Genomic DNA, 23545 nt, shown 5'->3' with positions numbered 1-23545 from the left:
GCCGGACTCGCAGGCTTTCTCTACGAGTGGGCTGAGGAAGCCGGACTCGCAGGCTTTCTCTACGAGTGGGCTGAGGAAGCCGGACTCGCAGGCTTTCTCTACGAGTGGGCTGGGGAAGCCGGACTCGCAGGCTTTCTCTACGAGTGGGCTGAGGAAGTCTGACTCGCAGGCTTTCTCTACGAGTGGGCTGAGGAAGCCGGACTCGCAGGCTTTCTCTACGAGTGGGCTGGGGAAGCCGGACTCGCAGGCTTTCTCTACGAGTGGGCTGGGGAAGCCGGACTCGCAGGCTTTCTCTACGAGTGGGCTGGGGAAGCCGGACTCGCAGGCTTTCTCTACGAGTGGGCTGGGGAAGCCGGACTCGCAGGCTTTCTCTACGAGTGGGCTGGGGAAGCCGGACTCGCAGGCTTTCTCTACGAGTGGGCTGGGGAAGCCGGACTCGCAGGCTTTCTCTACGAGTGGGCTGGGGAAGCCGGACTCGCAGGCTTTCTCTACGAGTGGGCTGGGGAAGCAGGACTCGCAGGCTTTCTCTACGAGTGGGCTGGGGAAGCAGGACTCGCAGGCTTTCTCTACGAGTGGGCTGAGGAAGCCGGACTCGCAGGCTTTCTCTACAAGTGGGCTGGGGAAGCCGGACTCGCGGGCTTTCTCTATGAGTAGACGGAGGAAGCAGGACTCGCGGGCTTTCTCTACAAGTGCGGTGGGGAAGCAGGACTCGCGGGCTTTCTCTAGAAGTGCGGTGGGCAAGCAGGACTCTCAGGCTTTCTCTACGAGTGGGCTGGGGAAGCCGGACTCGCAGGCTTTCTCTACGAGTAGACGGAGGAAGCAGGACTCGCGGGCTTTCTCTACAAGTGCGGTGGGGAAGCAGGACTCGCGGGCTTTCTCTACAAGTGCGGTGGGCAAGCAGGACTCGCAGGCTTTTTCTACGGGTGGGCCGGGGAAGCAGGACTCACAGGCTTTTTTTACGAGTGGTCGAACAAGGCAAGACTCACAGGCTTCCTCTGAGTAGTTGGGGGGAAGCAGGACTCGCAGGCTTTCTCTATGAGCAGGTGGGAGAAGCAGGACTCGCAGGCTTTCTCTATGAGCTGGTGGGTGAAGCAGGACTCGCAGGCTTTCTCTATGAGCTGGTGGGAGAAGCAGGACTCGCAGGCTTTTTCTGAGTAGGCGTCCTGGCAGCAGTTAAACAGCTCTTTACATGAAAATAATAAATCAAGTAATAGAAAACTATATATATATATATATATATATATATATATATAATGTCTCCTCAGTGTCTCCTCTATACTAAGCTGTGTCAGAGCAGAAATGGAGACCTGACACGTTTCTTCTGCCAAGATCTTAACCCGTTAGTGACCGCACCATAGTGTTTTCACGTCGGTCACTAATGGGCTTTATTCCGATGGAATAGCCTTTTCACGGCGCTGCATCGGAATAAACAGAGCAGGGAGCCGTTAAATCTCCCTGCTCTCAGCTGCCAGAGGTAGCTGAGGGCTGGGGGCGTCCCTGCTCTAACGGGTGAGATTGATAATTATCGATCTCCCCCATTTAACCCCTCAGATGCGGCGCTCAATAGTGAGCGCCGCATCTGAGTGGTTTTGGAGAGAGGGAGGGAGCTTCCTCTCATCCCACTGACATTCGGCAATAAGATCGCCGAGTGTCTGTGTCTCCGGTGGCAGCCGAGGGCCTAATAAAGGCCCCCAGGTCTGCCTGTAGCAGACACCTGTCCATGTTACACGGACAGGCATAATACACTGCAATACCGAAGTATTGCAGTGTATTATAAATGCGATCGAATAATCACATAGTGAAGTTCCCTAGTGGGACTAGTAAAAAAACAAAGTTTAATAAAAAGTGAAAAAAACACCTTTTCCCCTTACAAATTGCTTTATTATTAAACAAAATAAAGTAAAAAAGTTACACACATTTGGTATCGGCGCGTCCGTAATGACCCCCAACTATAAGCTTATTACATAATTTAACCCGCACGGTCAACGTCGTAAAAAATAAAATAAAAAAACATGCAAAAATTGCTTTTTTCTTTGACTCCAGCCTTAAAAAAAAATAATATGATAAAAAGTGATCAAAAATGTGCATCTACTCCAAAATGGTACCGATAAAAACAAGTCGTCCTGCACAAAAAAAAAGCCCTCATACAATTGCATCGGTGAAAAAATAAGAGTTATGGCTCTTCAAGTATGGAGACACAAAAACAAATGATTTTGAAAAAAAAAAAAGTGTTTTCACTGTGTAAAAGTAATAAAACATACAAAATCTATACAGATTTGGTATTGTAACAATCGCAACAACCCACTGAATAAAGTTATTGTGTTATTTATACCACACGGTAAACGGCGTAAATTTAGGATGCAAAAAAAGTGTGCTGAAATTGCAGGTTTTTTTCTATTCCCCCCCCCCCCCAAAAAGTTAATCAATAAATTCTATGTACCCCAAAATGGTGCTATTAAAAAAAAATACAACCTGTCCCGCAAAAAGCAAGACCTTATACAGCTATGTCGACGCAAAAATAAAAAAGTTATAGCTCTGTGAATGAGACGATGGAAAAACGTAAAAAAGGTCTAAAATAGGCTGGTCACTAAGGGGTTAAAGGGGATATATTTGTCAAAATAAAACTGATTTCTTTCTTACAGTCAACTCTTCATCTGGCAAGCCCACAACGCCCTTTTTATAATCTGCTGTCTACTGAAAGTGTTCATCTCCCATGTTTCCGAGGAGGAGCTGCTACTCCAATTCTCCTATCAGAAGAGAGAACCTGGATCCTATGGTGAGTCCATATTGTATATTTGTTATTACTGTCACTAGTACAAACCCAGTGTGGTATTTATCGCCATCCTTGAGGTCACGTTTCCTTAGCGCTATACCTACATCCACTTGTACCTCCGGCAAGCCGGTAAGGACCCGCTTCTAGTATACAGGAATATACAGTATTTGAGGTGGACCTTTTATACATGTTTTATTCATGTCAGCATTAAAGTAATTTAGACTGACGGGCAACTAGTCCAACTCTCCCCTATACATAGTCATTGTATCTCTAATATATTTGATTCGCTTTACCATTGATTGACATCACACCCAAGATCCGGACAGTTCACCCATAAAGGTTCTGGGTGTTTCCAAAATGAGCGACGTTAAGAGATATCTCCACTTTCTGCCATTGAATTGCAAGATTGTGTTATCCCTTCCTGCAAAATGAAATTGGCGAACATGTATGTCAGGGTGATCACATAGGCACAGAAGCTGTTCGCGCGATCACTGAGGGAGCCTGGCGGTGATTGACCTGTTGGTGATCAGAGAAACCTTGGATCCCGGCCATTTAACCACTTAAATGTCAGTCTATAGCAATGGCAGCATTTAAGGTGTTTCACAGAGCAAGGGGGCTTCCTCTATCCTCCCATTGGCACACCGCAAAGCGATTGCCTGGCACCAATGGGCAGTCTGTAATGGCTTTATGCCAATTAGGCCACTACAAAGAAACGTCTTGATTGCTTGTCAGTTTATTACTGACCGGCAATAAGGCTTTGGTATACGGCGTATCATGTGAAGTTTGTGATCTCATTTTGAAGTCTCGTAGTGGGGCTAAGAAAATTAAATAAGTTGATTTCAAAATAAACCTTTCATAGTAAAAATAAACATTTTTTTCCATAAAGTTTTTATTTTGTAAAAGTGTTAAAAAAAAATAGTTCCCACATGTATGATATTTCCACAATCGTAACGACCCGTATAATAATGTTAACATGTTATTTGAACTGCACGGTGGACTACGCCAAAACAGCAGATCGCTTTTTCAAAAAAGTTAAATAAAGATACTTAATCTCTATGTACCACAAAATGGTTGAATTAAAAAATATAGCCCTGGACTTCGGATTTCGGCACCAGCATGTAGGGATGCACGCTTAAGAGCGCTCCTACCTTCACTCCACATATCGTCCTGTCAGACCTCACTACTCCTCTCTGGGGAAGCATGGATCACCCAGCTACCGGTCGGAGGACGGCCCGGACTGCCCGGTGAGTGCATGGACAGATTTGTCTCTGTTATGGGCAAAACCAGAACACAAAACAAATCGGGCTACGTGGCTGAGCAGAATCCTATCATGGCGGACAGCTCTCTCCCGCCTAGTACCACGCCTGATTATACGGAGCACAGCTCCTCACAAGATCCCGTCATAGGAGACTCATCCTGTCTAATTGATTCCAAAAAGTTGGCGATACTGGTGGCGCAATTGATCTCTCCAGATCTGCAAGAATCTTCATCTAAGACGATAGCAGCCTCACTGACCCAGCTGCATGCATCTGTGGCGAAACATGGCGAACGTCTAGATATCTTAGAAATAGTGGTGCAACACGTGGATTCTGAGCTTATGGATCTGCGACATGTTCAAGATACTTGTCTAGAAAACAAGAAATTGTGGGAGCGGGTCGAAGATCTTGAGAATAGATCACAACGGAACAATTTACGGATCGTTGGTTTGCCGGAATCCGTACCGTCAAAAGATCGGAGACGCCTGTGCGAGCTTGGTTTGCCTGCAGCCCTAGGGATACATCATCCTTGTAGTATGGAAAGAGTCCATAGAATTGGGGCTGACTTACATTCGTCAAAACTGGACAGTCGCAGAGACGCTACTGCAGCGAGAGATCGTCCGAGACAAGTTATCGTTAAATATCTGGATTACTCTGACAGGATGTCTTTGGTAAAATCTTTCAAAAACAGAAAAGATGGTTTGGATCACAGGGGTCATCGTATTCTAATTTTTGGAGACTTCTCGGCGGAGGTTACAAAAAAAAGACGAGCCTTCTCCCAAATATGCTCGGGTCTATACAAGCGTCAGGTGAAATTTGCTTTATTATATCCTGCGGTCCTTAAAATCTTCCACGCGCATGGGTCTGTAGAATCTTTTCTGTCTCCGGAAGAGGCCCTTGCAGGCAATGCAGCCCTCGTCACCTAAGAGTCCCCCCTACTACTTCTACCCACCCTACATCTGGATTCCAGAGGGAGAATCTCGGGACAATACTTCACTTTCCTCATCTTCTCCAAAGTCACAGTGGGTTCGTCGCCTCTCAAGTTGCTACCGGATTATGTTCAGATCTTCAACTTCAGCGGACAGATACTTTCTTATTTGCAGACGATTGACTGTCCTGGGTTGGATCTTTGTCTACTTACCTGACTCGGGTGAGATATGGCTGCATTACCGGTCTTTTCATATGCTTTGGCGTTTTAGGAACGGTAGTATGGACATACGCGATGTTTCAGTCTTTTTTGCTTCCTCGGGCGTAAAGATGGACGTTGTTAATGATTTTTCTATGATGCGCAATATTCATGCTTTTGTAGTATTGTGTTTCCGCGTGTCGGAAATAAGTGAAGTTTTATTGCAGCATCGGGTGGGAGTTAGAGAAATGCTCCACGCTTCAAGTGCTGTACTTTTATAGATTAAAGTTCTAAGTTTGCTTTTTCTGTTAGTTGGGAGGGAATCCATGCTCGGGGACGTCTATACTCCTAACACTTTCATTGTGCCTTCATATGAGAATTGTATAGTGGAATGTTAAAGGAGAAGTTACGGGTAGGGCAGGTGTTTGGATCTCCGGCTATGGAATCAAAGGCAGGAGTTCTTATTCTTGTGCACCAAAAGCTCTCTAAGGTTTCACAAATCTCTAAGGGTTCTGAGGGCCGTTGGATAAAGGTGTTGCTTACTAGTCCCACGGATCAAATTAGTTTGTATAATGTGTATGGCCCAAATGTACGCAGCTCATCTTTTTTCCATGGCCTGAGCAATATTATTGGAGCTGACCACTTTCCACAAAAATTTTTAGGTGGTGATCTGAATGTGGTTTTGCACCCGAATGCAGGCCGGGTGGGAGGTAATTCCTTATCCACAAGGGAAGCCATATTAAAGACGTTTCTTACAGAAACCGATTTGCACGATGTCTGGCGTTTACACAACCCAGAAGGCAGGGAATATTCTCATTATTCACACCCACATCAATCCTGGTCGCGCATTGATTACACATTAGTATCTCCCCTTCTTCTGCAACGAGTAGGACATTGTGAAATAGAGCCGATGCTCATTTCAGATCTCTCTCCTGTGATATTAGACATACATGACTGTTTTCCCCCTGGTACTGATTTCTTATGGAGATTTCCATCTAATCTCGCTTCAGAGGAATCTTTCCAGAGCCGACTTAAAGGTTGGTGGCAGGAATTTGAATTGACAAACGGAGCTCCTGCAATTAATCCTCAGCTTTATTGGGATACGGCAAAGGTTGTCGTGCGGGGTCACATTATGGCATACGTTTCTAACTTTCAGAAAGTCACTAAACAAAAAATGTGCGATCTAAGCGCCACTCTCAGGCAATCATACACCCTTTTCCAGAGTTCTCCTACTCCAGTCAACAGAGATTCTTGGACAAAGGCAAAGGGTGATTGAGGTGTGGTTCGCCAAGGGCGAGAAGCTGAAGCGTTCGGCCTTAGAGGCAAAATTGTTCCGGTTTGGTAACAAAGCAGGCAGTCTCCCAGCTAGATTATCTAAAGGTCCGTGGTCACATTCTATTATTGCTAGGTTAAAGAATCAGTTTGGTCAACCGCAGAGTCACCCACAACAGATAAATAATATTTTTAAAGATTTTTATGCCAATCTTTATGCTAGTTGCTAGAACACTCCTAATATGACTCCTCTTACACTAGAATCCCTAAATTTATCTGTTCTCACTGAAGAGGATAGAGTTTTGATAGACTCCCCCATTACAGAGGGTGAGCTTAAAGGGACAGTGTCATGATTTTTATTTTTTTATTAATTTGTGTTTTTGTTTAATGAAGTATTGACTTTATTTAATTTTTCACACACAGTTGTTTTTTTTTAAACACTTTCTTACTTTACTGGGGGCTGCCATGTTTTATTTCATGTGTGTATGTGTCTCTTAACGACACATGCACAGATGGAATACGGCAGCACAGGGCATAGGACGCAATGAACGGGAACCGTTCATTGTGTCTGCCATCTGGCTCTGTTCTGCGCAGGCGCCATTATGAAGACCATCTGCACTGCAGGTAATGTGTGTGTCTCTGTCTGTCCCTCTCTCTCTCTCTGTCTCACAGACCCCCGCTCTCGTGACCCCCCCCCCCCCCCGACGCCCTCCCCGCACCTGCTGTAACTGTGTGTGTCTCTAAAACGCATTCCAAATTATTATGCAAATGTTATTTTTCGCTGATTTTCCTAAATAGTCAATGCAAATGACAGTCAGTATAGTCTTCAAGCCATCAACCATTGGAGTGGAATGCGAATTTTATTGAACAAATCTCCTAATGGTAACAGGTTTTTTTTTTGGGAATCAAAAAACTCAAAATGCACTGTTTCAAATTATTATGCACAACAGAGATCAAAACATTTTAAAGGTTGTAAAGAGAACAAAAATGGTAATTTGTTGAATTTGCAGCATCAGGAGGTCATATTTCCAGAAATCAAAAGCTCTTTCAATCAAAAAAAAACCTCAACAGGCCAAGTTACATGTTAACATAGGACCCCTTCTTTGATATCACCTTCACAATTCTTGCATCCATTGAATTTGTGAGTATTTGGACAGTTTCTGCTTGAATATCTTTGCAGGATGTCAGAATAGCCTCCCAGAGCTTCTGTTTTGATGTGAACTGCCTCCCACCCTCATAGATATTGTGCTTGAGGATGCTCCAAAGGTTCTCAATAGGGTTGAGGTCAGGGGAACATGGGGGCCACACCATGAGTTTCTCTCCTTTTATGCCCATAGCAGCCAATGACACAGAGGTATTCTTTGCAGCATGAGATGGTGCATTGTCATGCATGAAGATAATTTTGCTACGGAAGGAACGGTTCTTCTTTTTGTACCACGGAAGAAAGTGGTCAGTCATAAACTCTACGTACTTTGCAGAGGTCATTTTCACACCGTCATGGACCCTAAAGGGGCCTACCAGCTCTCTCCCCATGATTCCAGCCCAAAACATGACTCCGCCACCTCCTTGCTGACGTCGCAGCCTTGTTGGGACATAGTGGCCATTCACCAACCATCCACTACTCCATCCATCTGGACCATCCAGGGTTGCACGGCACTCATCAGTAAACAACACGGTTTGAAAATTAGTCTTCATGTATTTCTGAGCCCACTGCAACCGTTTCTGCTTGTGAGCATTGTTTAGGGGTGGCCGAATAATAGCTTTATGCACACTTGCAAACCTCTGGAGGATCCTACACCATGAGGTTCGCGGCACTCCAGAGGCACCAGCGGCTTCAAATACCTGTTTGCTGCTTTGCAATGGCATTTTAGCAGCTGCTCTCCTAATACTATTAATTTGTCTGGCAGAAACCTTCCTCATTATGCCTTTATCTGAACGAACCCGTCTGTGCTCTGAATCAGCCACAAATCTTTTCACAGTACGATGATCACGCTTAAGTTTTCTTGAAATATCCAATGTTTTCATACCTTGTCCAAGGTATTGCACTATTTCACGCTTTTCGGCACCAGGGAGATCCTTTTTCTTTCCCATATTGCGTGAAACCTGTGGCCTGCTTAATAATGTGGAAAGTCCTTCTTAACCCCTTAACGCTCCATGACCTACTATTAGGTCATGCTAACTGTAGCGTTCGCGCTCAGTGACCTAATAGTAGGTCATGGAGTAAACACGGCGCCGTTCGCGCGGGGCGCGTTCATGAGCTGTGATAGCTGCTGTTTCCGACAGCAGACTATCACTGCTCAATGTGCCGGGACCGATCGCGGAGCTCCCCCGCCGATTAACCCCTCAGAAGCCGCGTTCAATAGCGATCGCGGCTTCTTAGGGGTTAATCCGCCATCGCCGGCCTGCTACACGATAGCGGCCGGCGATGGTGACTATGGCAACCGGACACCAAACAATGGCGTCCGGCTATGCCATAGACGGAAGCCTAGTGGGTCCTGACAACGTCAGGACCCACTATGCTTGCTGTCAGTGAGTAGCTGACAGCTCTAATACACTGCACTACGCATGTAGTGCAGTGTATTAGAATAGCGATCAGAGCCTCCTGCCCTCAAGTCCCCTAGTGGGACAAAGTAATAAAGTAAAAAAAAAGTTTAAAAAAGATGTGTAAAAATAAGAAAATAAAAGTTTTAAAAGTAATAAAAGTAAAAGTCCCACTTTTTCCCTTATCAGTCCTTTATTATTAATAAAAATATATAAACAAACAAACAAACTATACATAATTGGTATTGCCGCGTCCGTAACGGCCTGAACTACAAAATTATTTTGTTATTTATCCCGCACGGTGAACGCCGTAAAAAAAAATATTAATAAACCGTACCACAATCACAATTGTTTGGTCACTTCACCTCCCAAAAAATGGAATAAAAAGAGATCAAAAAGTCGCATGTACCGAAAAATGGTACTGATCGAAACTACAGTTCGTTACGCAAAAAATAAGTCCTCGCACGGCTTTATTGATTGAAAAATAAAAACGATATGGCGCTTAGAATAAGGTAACACAAAAAGTGAATGATTGTTTACAAAACGTATTTTATTGTGCAAACGCCATAAGACATAAAAAAAAACTATAAACATCTGGTATCGCCGTAATCGTATCGCCACGCAGAATAAAGTGAATATGTCATTTATAGCGCGCGGTGAACGCTGTAAAAAAAAAAAGTATACAAAAACAATAGTAGAATTGCTGTTTTTTAGTCACCACGCCACCTAAAAATGGAATAAAAACTGATCAAAAAGCCGCATGCACCCCAAGAAAACTACAATGCATTCATCAAGGGGTCTAGTTTCCAAATTGGGGTCACTTTTGGGGGGTTTCCAATGTTTTGGCACCACAAGACCTCTTCAAACCGGACATGGTGCCTAATAAAAAAGAGGGCTCAAAATCCACCAGGTGCTCCTTTGCTTCTGAGGCCGGTGCTTCAGTCCATTACCACACTAGAGCCACATGTGGGATATTTCTCTAAACTGCAGAATCTGGGCAATAAGTATTAAGTTGCGTTTCTCTGATAAATCCTTTTGTGTTGTAAAAAAAATGGTATAAAAAGAGTAAATTTCACCTCTACTTTGCTCTAAATTTCTGTGAAACACCTAAAGGGTTCATAAACTTTCTAAATGCTGTTGTGAATACTTTGAGGGGTCTAGTTTCTAAAATGGGGTGTTTGATAGGGGTTTCTAATATATGGGCCCCTCAAAGCAACTTCAGAACTGAACTGGAACCTAAAAAAATAAATGAGGCAATACTTCGCTTCTTACATTATACTGATAATGAGCAGTGCCCACCCCGAGATTACCCCAGTTTTGACCGTTTGTATAAACGGAGACCCCTATTAGACCGTTTCAGTGCCCGGTTTTCCCAAGCATACACCCCCGAGAAGTGTTTTTCTATTGATGAGTCCCTGGTACATTTTAAAGGGAGGGTTCAATTCCGCCAGTACCTGCCAGGTAAGAGGGCAAGGTATGGCGTGAAGATGTATAAGCTGTGAGAGTGCATCAGGGTATACCTACAGGTTTAGGATATATGAAGGAAAGGCCACCCCCAAACCAGACTGCATCCTGGACTACAATAGGTACATGGGAGGGATGGACTTGTCAAATCAAGTCCTGAAGCCCTACAGCGCCATGCGTACGAAGAAGCTGGCCGGGCACATCATACAGATGGCTTTGTACAATGCGTACGTGCTGCATCGATGTGCAGGCCAGAAGGGAACTTTCCTGGAATTTCAAGATCTAATCTTTAGGGACCAGGAAGGGGGGGCACCCAGTACTTCTGGAAGCGAGGCCACACGCATCGTACCAGGGCAACACTTTCCAGGAGAAGTTCCCCAAACTGGTGGAAAGGGAAAGAGTCAAAAGAGGTGCAGAGTCTGCTATAAGAGGGGGATAAGGAAGAACACAATATACCAATGTGACACGTGTCCTGAAAAACCAGGGCTCTGTATAAAAGATTGTTTTAAAATGTATCATACATCCCTTGATTTTTAATTTACCCTGATGCACTCCGCACAGCTTACCCCCCTCATCTTTCCCTTCTGAGCCCTGCCGTATGCCCAGGCAGCTGATAACAGCCACATGTAGGGTATTGCCGTACCCAGGAGAACCCACATTACAGCTTAAGGGGTGTATATCTCCGGTGGTGCATGCTGGGCACAATATATCGGACACTGACATGCCATATATATATATATATTAAATTGCAAATCTCACACTGCACCATCTGCTGCGCATTATCTTTTACACAGTACCTGTGGGGTCAAAATGCTCACTACACCTCTAGATGAATGTCTTAAGGGGTGTAGTTTTTAAAATGGGGTCACTTCTCGGGGGTTTCAACTGTACTGGTACCTCAGGGGCTTCTGCATACATGACTTAGCACCAGAAAAGCTCCAGTAGGCCAAATGGTGGTCCTTTTCTTCTGAGCCCTCCCATGGGCCCAAACGGCAGTTTATCACCACAAATGGGGTATTGCCGCACTAAGGACAAATTGGGCAACAAAATGGGGTATGTTGTTCCTTGTGAAAATAAGAAATTTTGATCAAAAATGACATCTTATTGGAAAAAATATCATTTTTTTTCATTTCACAGCGCAATTCAAATAGGTGCTGTGAAAAAACTGTGCGGTCAAAATGATAACAAAAAACATAAATGAATTCCTTGAGGGGTGTAGTTTCCAAAATGGGGTCACTTCTGGTGGGTTTCCATTGTTGTTTTTTTTTTTTTTTTAAAACATATTTTTATTGATTTTCTGAAGATTTTTCACATAACATAATATGGAATAAACTGTTACAGGAATATAATCACCTATTGCTGATGGTATGAAAATCACATTCCCACAATGACACTAAGCTCATAGTTGTTTACATCATTATGTGATAGTTATTGAAGGTCATTACAAGAATTTCCATAACATTTGGTGTACAGCGTTAACAATGAATATCCCTGAGGAACAATGCATACAAAAACTTTTTTAATATAAGTATAAACATGAATAACCTAAACTGGAGCCACATGAAGCTACATTCCTAACCGAGTTGGCCTAAATATCATTTCAAAGTTACAGATATTATGTTCTACGCACTCTCAACACTCCCAAGGTGCCCTTGAGATCCTCTATCAGGTACCAAGGTGATCCCGTGAATGTATCGATCATTTTGCATACCTCCTCCCCCGAGAAATGCTCTGTTATGAATAGTTTCCATTTCCCAAAAAATTTCCCCCCTTGTGCATCCTTGTGTTTTAGAACATCCATTCTATCTAAGTAGAATAGGTTTTTCATCCCCTGTACAACCTCACTTGATTGCGGGATATCTGGTGCCAACCATTTCTGGAGTATGCATCGTTTCGCCACCATCAATGCCGCATGTGTAATGGGGGGCAAGTGGGTTACTTCTGTGTCGTCTGACCCTCCATCATGCTGGACATGTAAAAAAACTTCCATTGGCCCCAGGAGCCCCTTAAATCTGCTTATTTGTTGCATTAAAGATGCCATTTCTTTCCAGAATGGCTGTATTTTGGTGCATGCCCAAAACCCATGGTACATGTCTGTGCGAGGTGATCCACACCTCGGGCATGAAGTCTTTCTATCTGGTTTGGTTATGGAAGGGGGCAGGGTGAACGCATATATGGCATGATGGAGGATTTTTAAGTGGGTTTCTCTCCATTTCTCGTTTATGTGTTTTCTGAGATCCACCAACCCCATTTCCACATGTTTGGCAATATTAGGCAAGCCAAATAGCTTTTCCCATTTCATAAATGCCTGAGCTGGTGTCACCTTTAATAGTACTGGCTTTAGGGTGTTATACAGTTGCGATATGGACCTGTGGTGTGTGCCTAGGAACCATGAGTCAAACAGGTTGGGGTGGATCTCGTCGGATATGTCTGCCAGTTTCGCTTTGCATGAAGATAATATTTGATAATATTGTAAATGTTGGGGATGTTCGAAATTGTACTTTGTCTGTATTTCCTGTAGGGTCAGCCATCTCCCTTCTTGTTCCTGGAACATGTCTCCCAGTGTCGCTATCTCTCTCTCTCTCCATCTCTGGAGTAGCTGACTATGCCTTCCCGCCAACAAATCTGGATGCTTCCATATAGGCATGTGTTTTGAAATGCGATATGGAAGACCATAATGCTTACGCAATACTTTCCATGTGATAATGGTGTCCCGTAGTAGGGCCGATCTCTTAATGTTAGTGGGAAGGGACGCAAAGGCTGTATGCGCTAGAGCCATAAGATCCCATGGTTTTGCTAGCTGCCTTTCTAGGTTAATGTTGGAGTGGCATCCGGTACCCTGTTGCCAGTCCAGCAAGTGCCTGCTCAAGCATGCCAGGTTGTATCCCCGTATGTTAGGGAAGTTAATGCCCCCCTCTTCTTTTCGTAGCATAAGTTTCGCCAGTGCTATTCTCGGTTTTCTTCCCCCCCATATGAATTTAGTGAAGGACGAATTTAGTGTGTTGATATCCCCGTGTTTGATAAGTAATGGAATGGTTTGTAAGGGGTATAGTAGTTTTGCAAATCCCGACCATTTTGACCAAGGCACACCTTCCCAGGAGTGAAAGGGGCAGTCCGTGCCACCTCAGAAGATCCGCCTGTATGTCCCGTATCAAAGGGGGATAGTTTAGATCATATAGGGAGCTAGGTGCCCGCCCCACCTTGATGCCCAGATACGTGATCTGTGACCGCACTATCTCCACATCTAGAGCATCCAATAGTCGTCCATGTCTACCCTCCTTCGGTCCCAGATCTAGCAGTTGGCACTTTGAATAGTTAATTTTATATCCTGAATATTCCCCAAAGTCACGTAGCGTCTGAAATACCCGTGGAACGTCCCGTGAGGGGTTTGCTAGGAATAAGAGTATATCATCTGCGAACAGTGTTTCCTTGACCTCCATCTCCCCCACCGAGATGCCTCTGAACACCTCTGAAGATTTCAGATGTCTTGCCAAAGGCTCCAATGCCAGATTAAACCGCAATGGAGACAGCGGGCAGCCTTGTCTTGTGCCTTTATATAAGCGGAACGGCTGAGATAAAAACCCTGTGGTGCAGATCCTAGCATTAGGGGACTTATAAATGTGTCGCAGTAGGTTTCGAAAAGCCCCGGTAATCCCTACTCTGTCCAAAACCGCATCCAGCCACTTCCATCTAACGTTGTCGAATGCTTTTTCAGCATCTAGCAAAAGCAGTGCTGGGCGTTCCCCATGTCCTGGACTGTGCTGCACCCTGTCTAGCACCGCCAATACCGTTCTAATATTGGTGACCGCCGATCTCCCCTTAATGAACCCCACCTGCTCGGGAGCTATGAGGTATGGCATTCTATCCGCCAGTCTATTTGCTATGATTTTAGAGAGAAGTTTCGCATCGACATTTATTAGGGATATAGGTCGGTAAGACCCTGGTAGCAGGGGATCTTTTCCTGGTTTCAACAGGAGTTTGATATAGGACGTGTTTGCCGATGGTGGCAAACCTTCACTACCCAGGGCATTATTAAAGAGCGAAACCAGGGTTTCGGTCACCTGTTCTCTCATGGTTTTGTAAAATTCTCCTGAGAAGCCATCTGGGCCTGGGGCTTTGGAGTTTTTCAGGTTTCTGTTAGCCCTATCTACCTCCTCCCTAGTAACCTGCGCATTCAGTATTTGCAGTTGATCTTCCGAGATGGCAGGAAGGGTGGTGCTGTCCAGGAGTGTAGCCTCTAACGGTGAGGCAGATTCATCGGAGTACAGCTCCTCGTAGAATCTGGCCAGTATGGAATTTATATGTGAAGGATCGCCCGTGATTTGTCCCGTGTGGTCCCTAAGTTTGGCTATGTGTTGTGCCGGGCGTTGTCCCCTGGCTACATTTGCTAGCAATCTTCCCGCCTTATTTCCAAATCTGTGTATTGTTGCCTCAAACTCGTGATTGCGGGTCATTTCTTTCTGAGAGGTCCACTCATCAAAGTTGTGTTTGGCCTGTATCCAGGCTTGTCTATTGCCCTCCGTTGGTTGGGAGAGGTAAGTTGTGTATGCTGACCTTAGCGCACTGCTTGCTGCTTTAAATTGTCTTGCTATTTCCCTTTTTTTGCTTACAGAGTAAGCGAGAATCCTACCCCTCAATACTGCCTTCACTGTGTCCCAGAAGAGGGAGGGATTATCTTTGTGCCCGTCGTTCTCGGATGCGTATTCCAACCACCACCCCTGCAACTGCCTTTTGAATGTATCATCTAGCGCTAGATGAGCCGGAAAGCGCCAAATAAAATCTGTCCCTCTCAGGTAAACCTCTTGAAGGGATATCATTATAGGTGCATGATCCGAGATCACCAAGTCCCCTACAGTAGAAACTCCTATTCGTTGCCTCAAGGGTGCCGATACGAAAATGTAATCTATCCTTGACCATGACTGCTGAGAATGCGAATAGTGCGTGAATTCCCTTGCGTCCGGGTTGCCCTCCCGCCATGCGTCTATCAGATGAGTGCTCTCTAATAAAGGTCCCAAGACCCTATCGTGTTTTCTGGGGGTCCCTGCAGAGATGGATCCCAACTCTTGAATTTTGTGTGACCTCCTATCCTCTCTGTGGTCTAGGACAGAATTGAAATCACCCCCTACCAATTTGTGTGGGATATCATCTGTTAGTAACGCCCTTTCCAAATCATTATAAAATTTAACGTTATTATCATTAGGTCCGTAAATGTTGTATATGCTTAGGACCCCACACGGAGTGTCAAGAACAACATGGAGCAAACGACCTGTCGAGTCGGAATCTGTGTGTAGTACCTCGTGTACCATATTTCTATTGATCAAAATGAGTACACCTGCTTTACGACCACAAGCTGAAGAGCCGTAAACTGCACCCACCCACATTTTTTTCATGCGGTGGAAGTCGCTCTCCTCCAAATGGGTCTCCTGTAGGAGAGCAATGTCAGTGTGTAATTTTTTTAGGTGACGAAGAACCATCATCCGTTTATTGGGGGAACGGAGCCCCTTAACATTCCATGAGGTCACTTGCATATTCTAAATTTTTCTATAAGGATCAAATTTGAGTTGTTTTGAATATCTATTTCCGGGCATGTGCGCCCCGGTCCTATGGTGGCTGCTCGGAGGTCTCCGCTCCACGTTGCTCCTAAACCTATAACATTCTCATGTACAAACAATAAAAAAACAGTAGTATAACCAGTATCAACATAATACCCGACCAGCGATATCCACACTCTCTCTTGTGTGTCTCGCGTCATATTGGTATGCCTGACTTCACTTTTTTCTGGGTGAAGGCCCTTCCCCCCCCCCCCCCCTCCTTATTTTTGTGATTTTAATGACCCTCGGGTGTTTCTGGACCATTCCCTTTGCCAGGGTGTCGTTAATGTACACTATCCTGCCATTTAGATATACTTATATAGCGTCTCTAGTATGCCTAGCCTTCGCGCCCCACAGTAAAACCACATTTGTATGTGACATGGGATATGCATACACACTCCATATTGCAAGTTATACTCATCAGTCCGGTAACGCCTCCATCATCCTATCCATGCGGGATCTTTGCAAGGTTTTGGAGGACTCTGTGCGTTGTTGCTTGGGTGATGGAACCCGGGCAATTGAAGACCAAGAACTGTCCCGTGCTAATGCTGGGTCCGGCGAGGTCTTTTTCTTTGTCGTTGAACTCTGCCGGGTGTTCGCTATTGTTGCGTCGGGGTTCTCATGTCTCACCATCTTGTCCACGAAGAGCGTCGCCTCCTCCGGAGTGTGAAAAACCTTGACAGAACCATCTGGTCTTGTAATGCTCAATGTTGCCGGGTATTGCAGCTGGAATTTAACTTTGCTCTTGTATAAAGTAGTGCATACTCCTCCAAATGATCTTCGTCTCCGCGTGACATCTGCGGAGTAGTCGGCAAATAAAATTATTTTGGCTCCTCGAAGCTGTAAAGGTGTATTTCGATTCCTGAAGGTGCGCAAGAGTTCCTCTTTGTCATTGTAGTCCAGGTATCGCATAATCACTTGACGTGGCCTGGTGTGCGGTTCTCCTGCGGTGGCCTTTACTGCGCCCGGTGGGCCGACCCGATGCGCCCTCTCCACTCTGCAAGACCTGTTCAGGCCCAGGGCTTCTGGAAGCTCCGTTTCGCATATCCCCTGTAGGTGTTGGGGTTTAATGTGCTCAGGTAGGCCGACAATTCTGAGGTTGTTCCTCCTGGAGCGATTTTCCAAGTCCTCCAGGCGATCTCTGAGCCTGGAGTTGTCTTGCAATAAGCCTTGAATGTGTGTGTGTGCCCCAGCTGATTCATCTTCCATAAGGCCGACTCGTTGCTCCAATTCGTCGAGCCGTGTACCATGTGACGTAACCTCATTTTGCAGTTTCTGCAATGTCGTTGTTACCGTGGCCACCAGCGAATCTTTGATGTCGGGGGCTAGATGTGTGGCAACTTCTATCGCCAGTCTCCTATAATCCAGTTCTGCCACCTCCGGCTGTGATATTCTCTCTACAGGAGGCTCTGGACTCTGTGGCCTGCTGCCCGGCGGGGAGGCATGCTGCAACGTCGCCATCTTGGATATCTCCTCTCCCAGCCTCGTGTGTCCGGACGGACGGGTGTTCTCGCGGCTGCCGCTCCTGAGGAGGTACCGCTCCATGCACTATCTGTGCCCTCTCACCGTGCCTCCAGCTAACTGCCGAGGTAGGTTTAATTTGCGGGTGTGTGTGGCGGCGGAGGTTCGGGGGATCGGGTCTCAGGAGCTCACCTCACGCCGTTCTCACATCCCAGCGCCGGAACCGGAAGTCTTTCCATTGTTTTGATACCTCTGGGCCTCTGCAAATGCGACATGGCACCCGAAAACCAATCCAGCAAAATCTGGACTCCAACAAACACATAGCGCTCCTTTCCGTCTGAGCCCTCCCATGGGCCCAAACGGCAGTTTATCACCACAAATGGGGTATTGCCGCACTAAGGACAAATTGGGCAACAAAATGGGGTATGTTGTTCCCTGTGAAAATAAGAAATTTTGATCAAAAATGACATCTTATTGGAAAAAATATAATTTTTTTCATTTCACAGCCCAATTCAAATAGGTGCTGTGAATAAACTGTGCGGTCAAAATGATAACAAAAACCATAAATGAATTCCTTGAGGGGTGTAGTTTCCAAAATGGGGTCACTACTGGTGGGTTTCCATTGCTTTGATACCTCTGGGGCTCTGCAAATGCGACATGGCACCCGAAAACCAAACCAGCAAAATCTGGACTCCAACAAACACATAGCGCTCCTTTCCTTCTGAGCCCTCCCATGGGCCCAAATGGCAGTTTATCACCACAAATGGGGTATTGCCGCACTAAGGACAAATTGGGCAACAAAATGTGGTATGTTGTTCCCTGTGAAAATAAGAAATTTTGATCAAAAATGACATCTTATTGGAAAAAATATCATTTTTTTCATTTCACAGCCCAATTCAAATAGGTGCTGTGAAAAAACTGTGCGGTCAATATGATAACAAAAACCATAAATGAATTCCTTGAGGGGTGTAATTTCCAAAATGGGGTCACTTCTGGTGGGTTTCCATTGTTTTGATACCTCAACACCTCTTCAAACCCGGCATGCTGCCTAAAATATATTCTAATAAAAAAGAGGCCTCAAAATGCACTAGGTGCTTCTTTGCTTCTAGGGCTTGTGTTTTAGTCCACGAGCGCAGTAGGGCCACATGTGGGACATTTCTAAAAACTGCAGAATCTGGACAATACATTTTTAGTAGTATTTCTCTGGTAAAACCTTCTCTGTTACTAAAAAAAAATTGAATAAAATTGAAATTCAGCAGAAAAAATGAAATTTGCAAATTTCATTTCCACATTGCTTTAATTCCTGTGAAATGCCTGAAGGGTTAAAAAACTTTCTATATGCTGTTTTGAATACTTTGAGGGGTCTAGTTTTTAAAATGGGGTCTTTTATGGGGGTTTCTAATACATAGGCCCCTCAAATCCACGTCAGAACTGAACTGGCACCTTCAAAAAAAAGCTTTTGAAATTTTCTTAAGAATATGAGAAATTGCTGTTTATGTTCTAAGCCTTGTAACGTCCAAGAAAAATAAAAGAATGTTCAAAAAACGATGCCAATCTAAAGTAGACATATGGGAAATGTGAACTAGTAACTATTTTGGGTGGTATAACCGTCTGTTTTACAAGCAGATGCATTTCAATTCTGAAAAATTCTATTTTTTGTAAATTTGATCTAAATTTTGCAATTTTTCACAAATAAAGACTGAATATATCGACCAAATTTTACCACGAACATGAAGCCCAAAGTGTCACGAGAAAACAATCTCAGAATCGCTTGGATAGGTTTAAGCATTCCGACGTTATTACCACATAAAGTGAAATATGTCAGATTTGAAAAATGGGCTCTGAGCCTTAAGGCCCAAACTAGGCTGCGTCCTTAAGGGGTTAAGTAGTTTTCCTTTGATTGGGCACACCTGGCAAACTAATTATCACAGGTGTCTGAGATTGATTACAATGATCCAAAGAGCCCTAAGACACAATACCATCCATGAGTTTAATTGAAAAAACTAATAATTAAATGTTTGACACTTAAATCCAATGTGCATAATAATTTGGAACACGGTGTATGTAGCAGTGCTATGTGTGTGTGTGTGTGTGTGTGGCAGTGCTGTGTGTGTCTGTAAATGCAGATCTATAATATATCCTCCGTTTATTTAAGAAATCACCAGGAAACCTTGTTACGTAGAGGCTTATCCTTTACTCCTACTCCTGTTTAATGAATTTATTTGGACAAAGGATGTAAATTTATTTGCCAGAAAATTTGGCCCTACACAAATATTTAAAAAAATAATGCACTTGGTATGGAAGACATTAATAAAGTAGAAACCAACACACTTAGGGATCTTGAAGCTCTCGTGCATGAAAACGAAGTTGGGGCTGTTAATGCTGTAGGCCCTTTCTCCTCATTACGTCCAAAATCAAAATTGACTCCACCTTTCTCACAATACGCTCATATCGACATTTTCGTTAAAATGGTCTGTGCAGATTTGAAAAAACTTAAATCGGATAAAACCAGAGCACTTGGAAATCTCAGTGAAACAGAAAGATCAGCGTTGGAGGAACTATGTCATTATGACCAAATAACTTTTAAGCCCTCTGACAAAGGGGGTAACATTGTTTTCATGGACCAGGGTGATTACGTCCGCATGGTCCACAGACTATTAGATGATGTCACCACTTAGATCATCCTTGGGAAAAATCCTACTGAGTTGTTCTAGTTGAAGCTACATACGTTACTCAATGAAGCCAAAATGCAGAGTATTATTATGAAGAATTCAAACGGATGTATAATCCCAGCCCAACACTTGCGACTTTCTATGCCCTACCTAAAATCCATAAGGCATCTCTCCCAGTCCCGGGTAGGCCTATTGTGTCTGGAAATGAGTCTTACTCAGGGCATTAGCTTGTATGTTGATGAGATTCTCTCCTCTTTCGTTATTTCTTTACCATCATTTCTAAAAGACACTAAGGATACCATCACCAGGATACAGGAGATCCACGTTACCCCATCTACTTTAATCGCCAGTATAGATGTCGAGTCTTTGTACACTAATATTCAGCATGAATTCGGCCTCACTGCAGTTGCACATTTTTTGAGCACAAAAGGTACTCCATTTCACGCACATAACAAATTCGTATTATCACGACTTCGATTTTTGTTAACGCACAATTATTTCATCTTTGACCAGAAGTTCTATCAACAAATAAAAGGTGCAGCCATGGGCACTGTGTGTGCACCAACTTACGAAAATTTATTTTTGGGGTGGTGGGAAGACAGTATAGTATTCACTGAGGATTTACCTTTTTTCACTTGTCACATTCTTTTTTGGGGGAGATATATCGATGATATTCTAATTTTATGGGATGGGGACCTAATTTTATTTAATGATTTAATGGCCGTACTTAACAACAATCATGTGGGCATGAAATTTACCCATGACATACACCACAAAGAGATCACTTTTTTGGATTTAAAAATCTCCCTGGATCCTGCTGGTGGTGTCCATACTGACATTTCACGCAAACCAACAGCAACTAACCGTTTTTTACACTGGGAGAGCTATCACCCTCCCGCTCTAAAAAAGGGCATTCCCATAGGGCAGTACCTTCGAGCCAAAAGGAATTGCTCCGATGAGCGTTATTTTCAACTAGAATCCGTCGGACTATTTTCGAAATTTCTTGCACGTGGTTACCCCAAGAAATGCCTACATAGAGCATATGCAAGGGCTACAGACAGTAAAGACCTCCTATGTGACCATAGACTCATGGTCACTAAGTACCCTCAGGTCACTACTAAATCCGCTGGGTTAACTAATATCCGGTGTATTGGCACTTATGATACAGGTTCTCGACGGGTTTCTAAGATCCTACAACGACATTGGCCCATTATTCTGGCTGATCCTGACCTCCAGGTAAAAACGTGCGCGATTATCTGGTACACAGTCACTATTCTAAACCAGCTACAGTATCTAAATGCTGGCTCAAATCGTCGGTGGTGGGCTCTCATCCCTGTGGCAGATCATTTTGTTATGTCATGCCCACTGTCAAGAATTTTAGTAACCCATCGGATGGTAGATCCTACCAAATTAGACAATTCATCAACTGTCAAAGTAAAGGTGTAATTTATATAGCGAAATGCTCATGCCCTAAGCTATATGTGGGCAAAACTTTTCAAGAATTGAGGAGAAGAATCTCAAAACATCTGAGTACCATAAATCAAAAGGATGATACACTCTTGTCTAGACACAAATCCGATTTACACATGGAGGGTGTAAAAGGGCTATATATAATATATAAATATAATATATGCTCGCTACACACTCGCCCACGTGTGTACAAGGGCTGGTATAATAGCTGGGTTTCACCTACATGGTCGCCCACTATTACTACCCCCTTTATAATCAGGGTCACTAGGGTTATGCCTAGTTCCCCTACCTTTTCCTTATACTAACGTCTACTTGCTTTGCTTCTACGGAATAGGACCGTACAATAAATACAATTGTATAGTAAATATAGGGTAATATTTATTACTAACAATAATCACACTTACATATAAAATACACAAACCAAACACAGAACACAGTAACTGATCACAGTATAGTATCAGTATACCCCAATACACATAACACGTTAATATATACTGAGTATACTCACACTATACGTAGTACAGTATAAACACCGTATCCTATGTTATGCCTCCACCCACATACCTAAACATACATATGAATACAGTTACGTTACAATCCAATACACGCTACCTAATATCACTTTCCCTATACTCTAAGGGTTCAGCAATGGGTTATCAAGGGGAATGGGTTGCTGTGTAAATGGTGGGAAAGGGTTAAACAGGTACAGCAGGGCTAGCAAGTTACTCAGGGCAGCAAGGGTAAACAGGGACTCAGGGCTACAAGGGTTGAAGTAAGAAGGGGGGAAATCATAACGTGTAGCTGCTGCTACACGTGGATACTTAGCAGTCCATGTGGTCTCTCAGGAAGGGCCATGAGCCAAGAGCAGGCCAGGAGGGAAGAGGAGACCCATAGTGGAGCCAGGTAGCAGGAACAAAAGAGAGAGAGCTTTGGGAACATTTGTCCTTTTAAACCTCCCCGTGCACACCTGTGCGACCTCACAGGCTCATGCACGGTAAAGGGAGGGGCCTGGGCCTCATGGTATCTAGTAGGGGATGGAAGGGCAGTTGGAACTTCCTTCTACCTGGATTAGTTCATTGTTTGTTTTACAGCCCCCAGGATGTCTGAGTAGATGACACCTTTCTGGAGGGACAAATACATACATATATATATATATATATATATATATAATATATATATATATATATATATATCTACACTACATGTACATAGATATAAATATATAAAACACTTCCCTTTACAGAGGGGATATCCGTTCTTTGCAATTCTGGGGTATAGCCCAGATTAAATTGGGCCCTAGAGCCGGGAATTTAGATCGCAGACTTCTACAAGAGGAGGCACGCTGGATTCACTGTCTAGGCACCCTTAATCCTGCTGGACTTAATGAAGGGTTCACCTTTGCAGCTTTTCTGTGATTTACCTTTCGGACATTTACTAATCCAAATTCTTTATACTTCCATTCTGTACTGTAACAGATACAGCAAATACAATGCTGAATGGCATTTTACATTCCCTTTACTGGATGCTCAAGATGACAACGTTCTTCCCCTAATAGAAATTGGACGTATCACACTGATGATACCTTGACAGTGATCTGTCTTTTTGTTGTTTTTTGCAGGCAGTGATTACTTACCTATGAAGATTCTAGATAGGTCCACATATTCCTTTTGCGTTTGCGTGCGAAGTTCTCACGCATGCGCACTTGGGACACTTCCATTTAATTTTACCTGGGACATCGTTGGACCTGGATATTCGTCTGTGCTCACTACTGCGCAGGCGCCACGTTACAGTCTTTGATTGGTCGCTCAATGGGTGACTTCCCATTTGCTCGAATATCCGTCCATCATACGAGTGGGGGCTTGGCTCCTTGCCCGGCTCCCATTGGCTAGACTCTACCGAGTCAACACCTGCAGGTGTCA

The 23545-nt window shown here is 44.1% G+C and overlaps 1 protein-coding gene across 4 annotated transcripts in view; it reads left to right on the top strand.

The window, feature by feature from the left end:
• Nucleotides 1-23545, top strand: part of DYM (dymeclin) — a 343122-nt gene that overhangs the window by 52671 nt on the left and 266906 nt on the right. For all 4 annotated transcript variants that reach the window (XM_075840896.1, XM_075840904.1, XM_075840919.1 and 1 more), the window contains one exon: nucleotides 2643-2776. In XM_075840896.1, coding sequence (XP_075697011.1) covers nucleotides 2643-2776 — 134 coding nt within the window. The remainder of the gene's footprint in view (nucleotides 1-2642; nucleotides 2777-23545) is intronic.

Source organism: Rhinoderma darwinii, chromosome 1 (assembly GCF_050947455.1).
Source record: "Rhinoderma darwinii isolate aRhiDar2 chromosome 1, aRhiDar2.hap1, whole genome shotgun sequence".
Lineage (NCBI taxonomy): Eukaryota > Metazoa > Chordata > Amphibia > Anura > Rhinodermatidae > Rhinoderma > Rhinoderma darwinii.
This window is presented reverse-complemented; position numbering and strand designations above follow the sequence as displayed.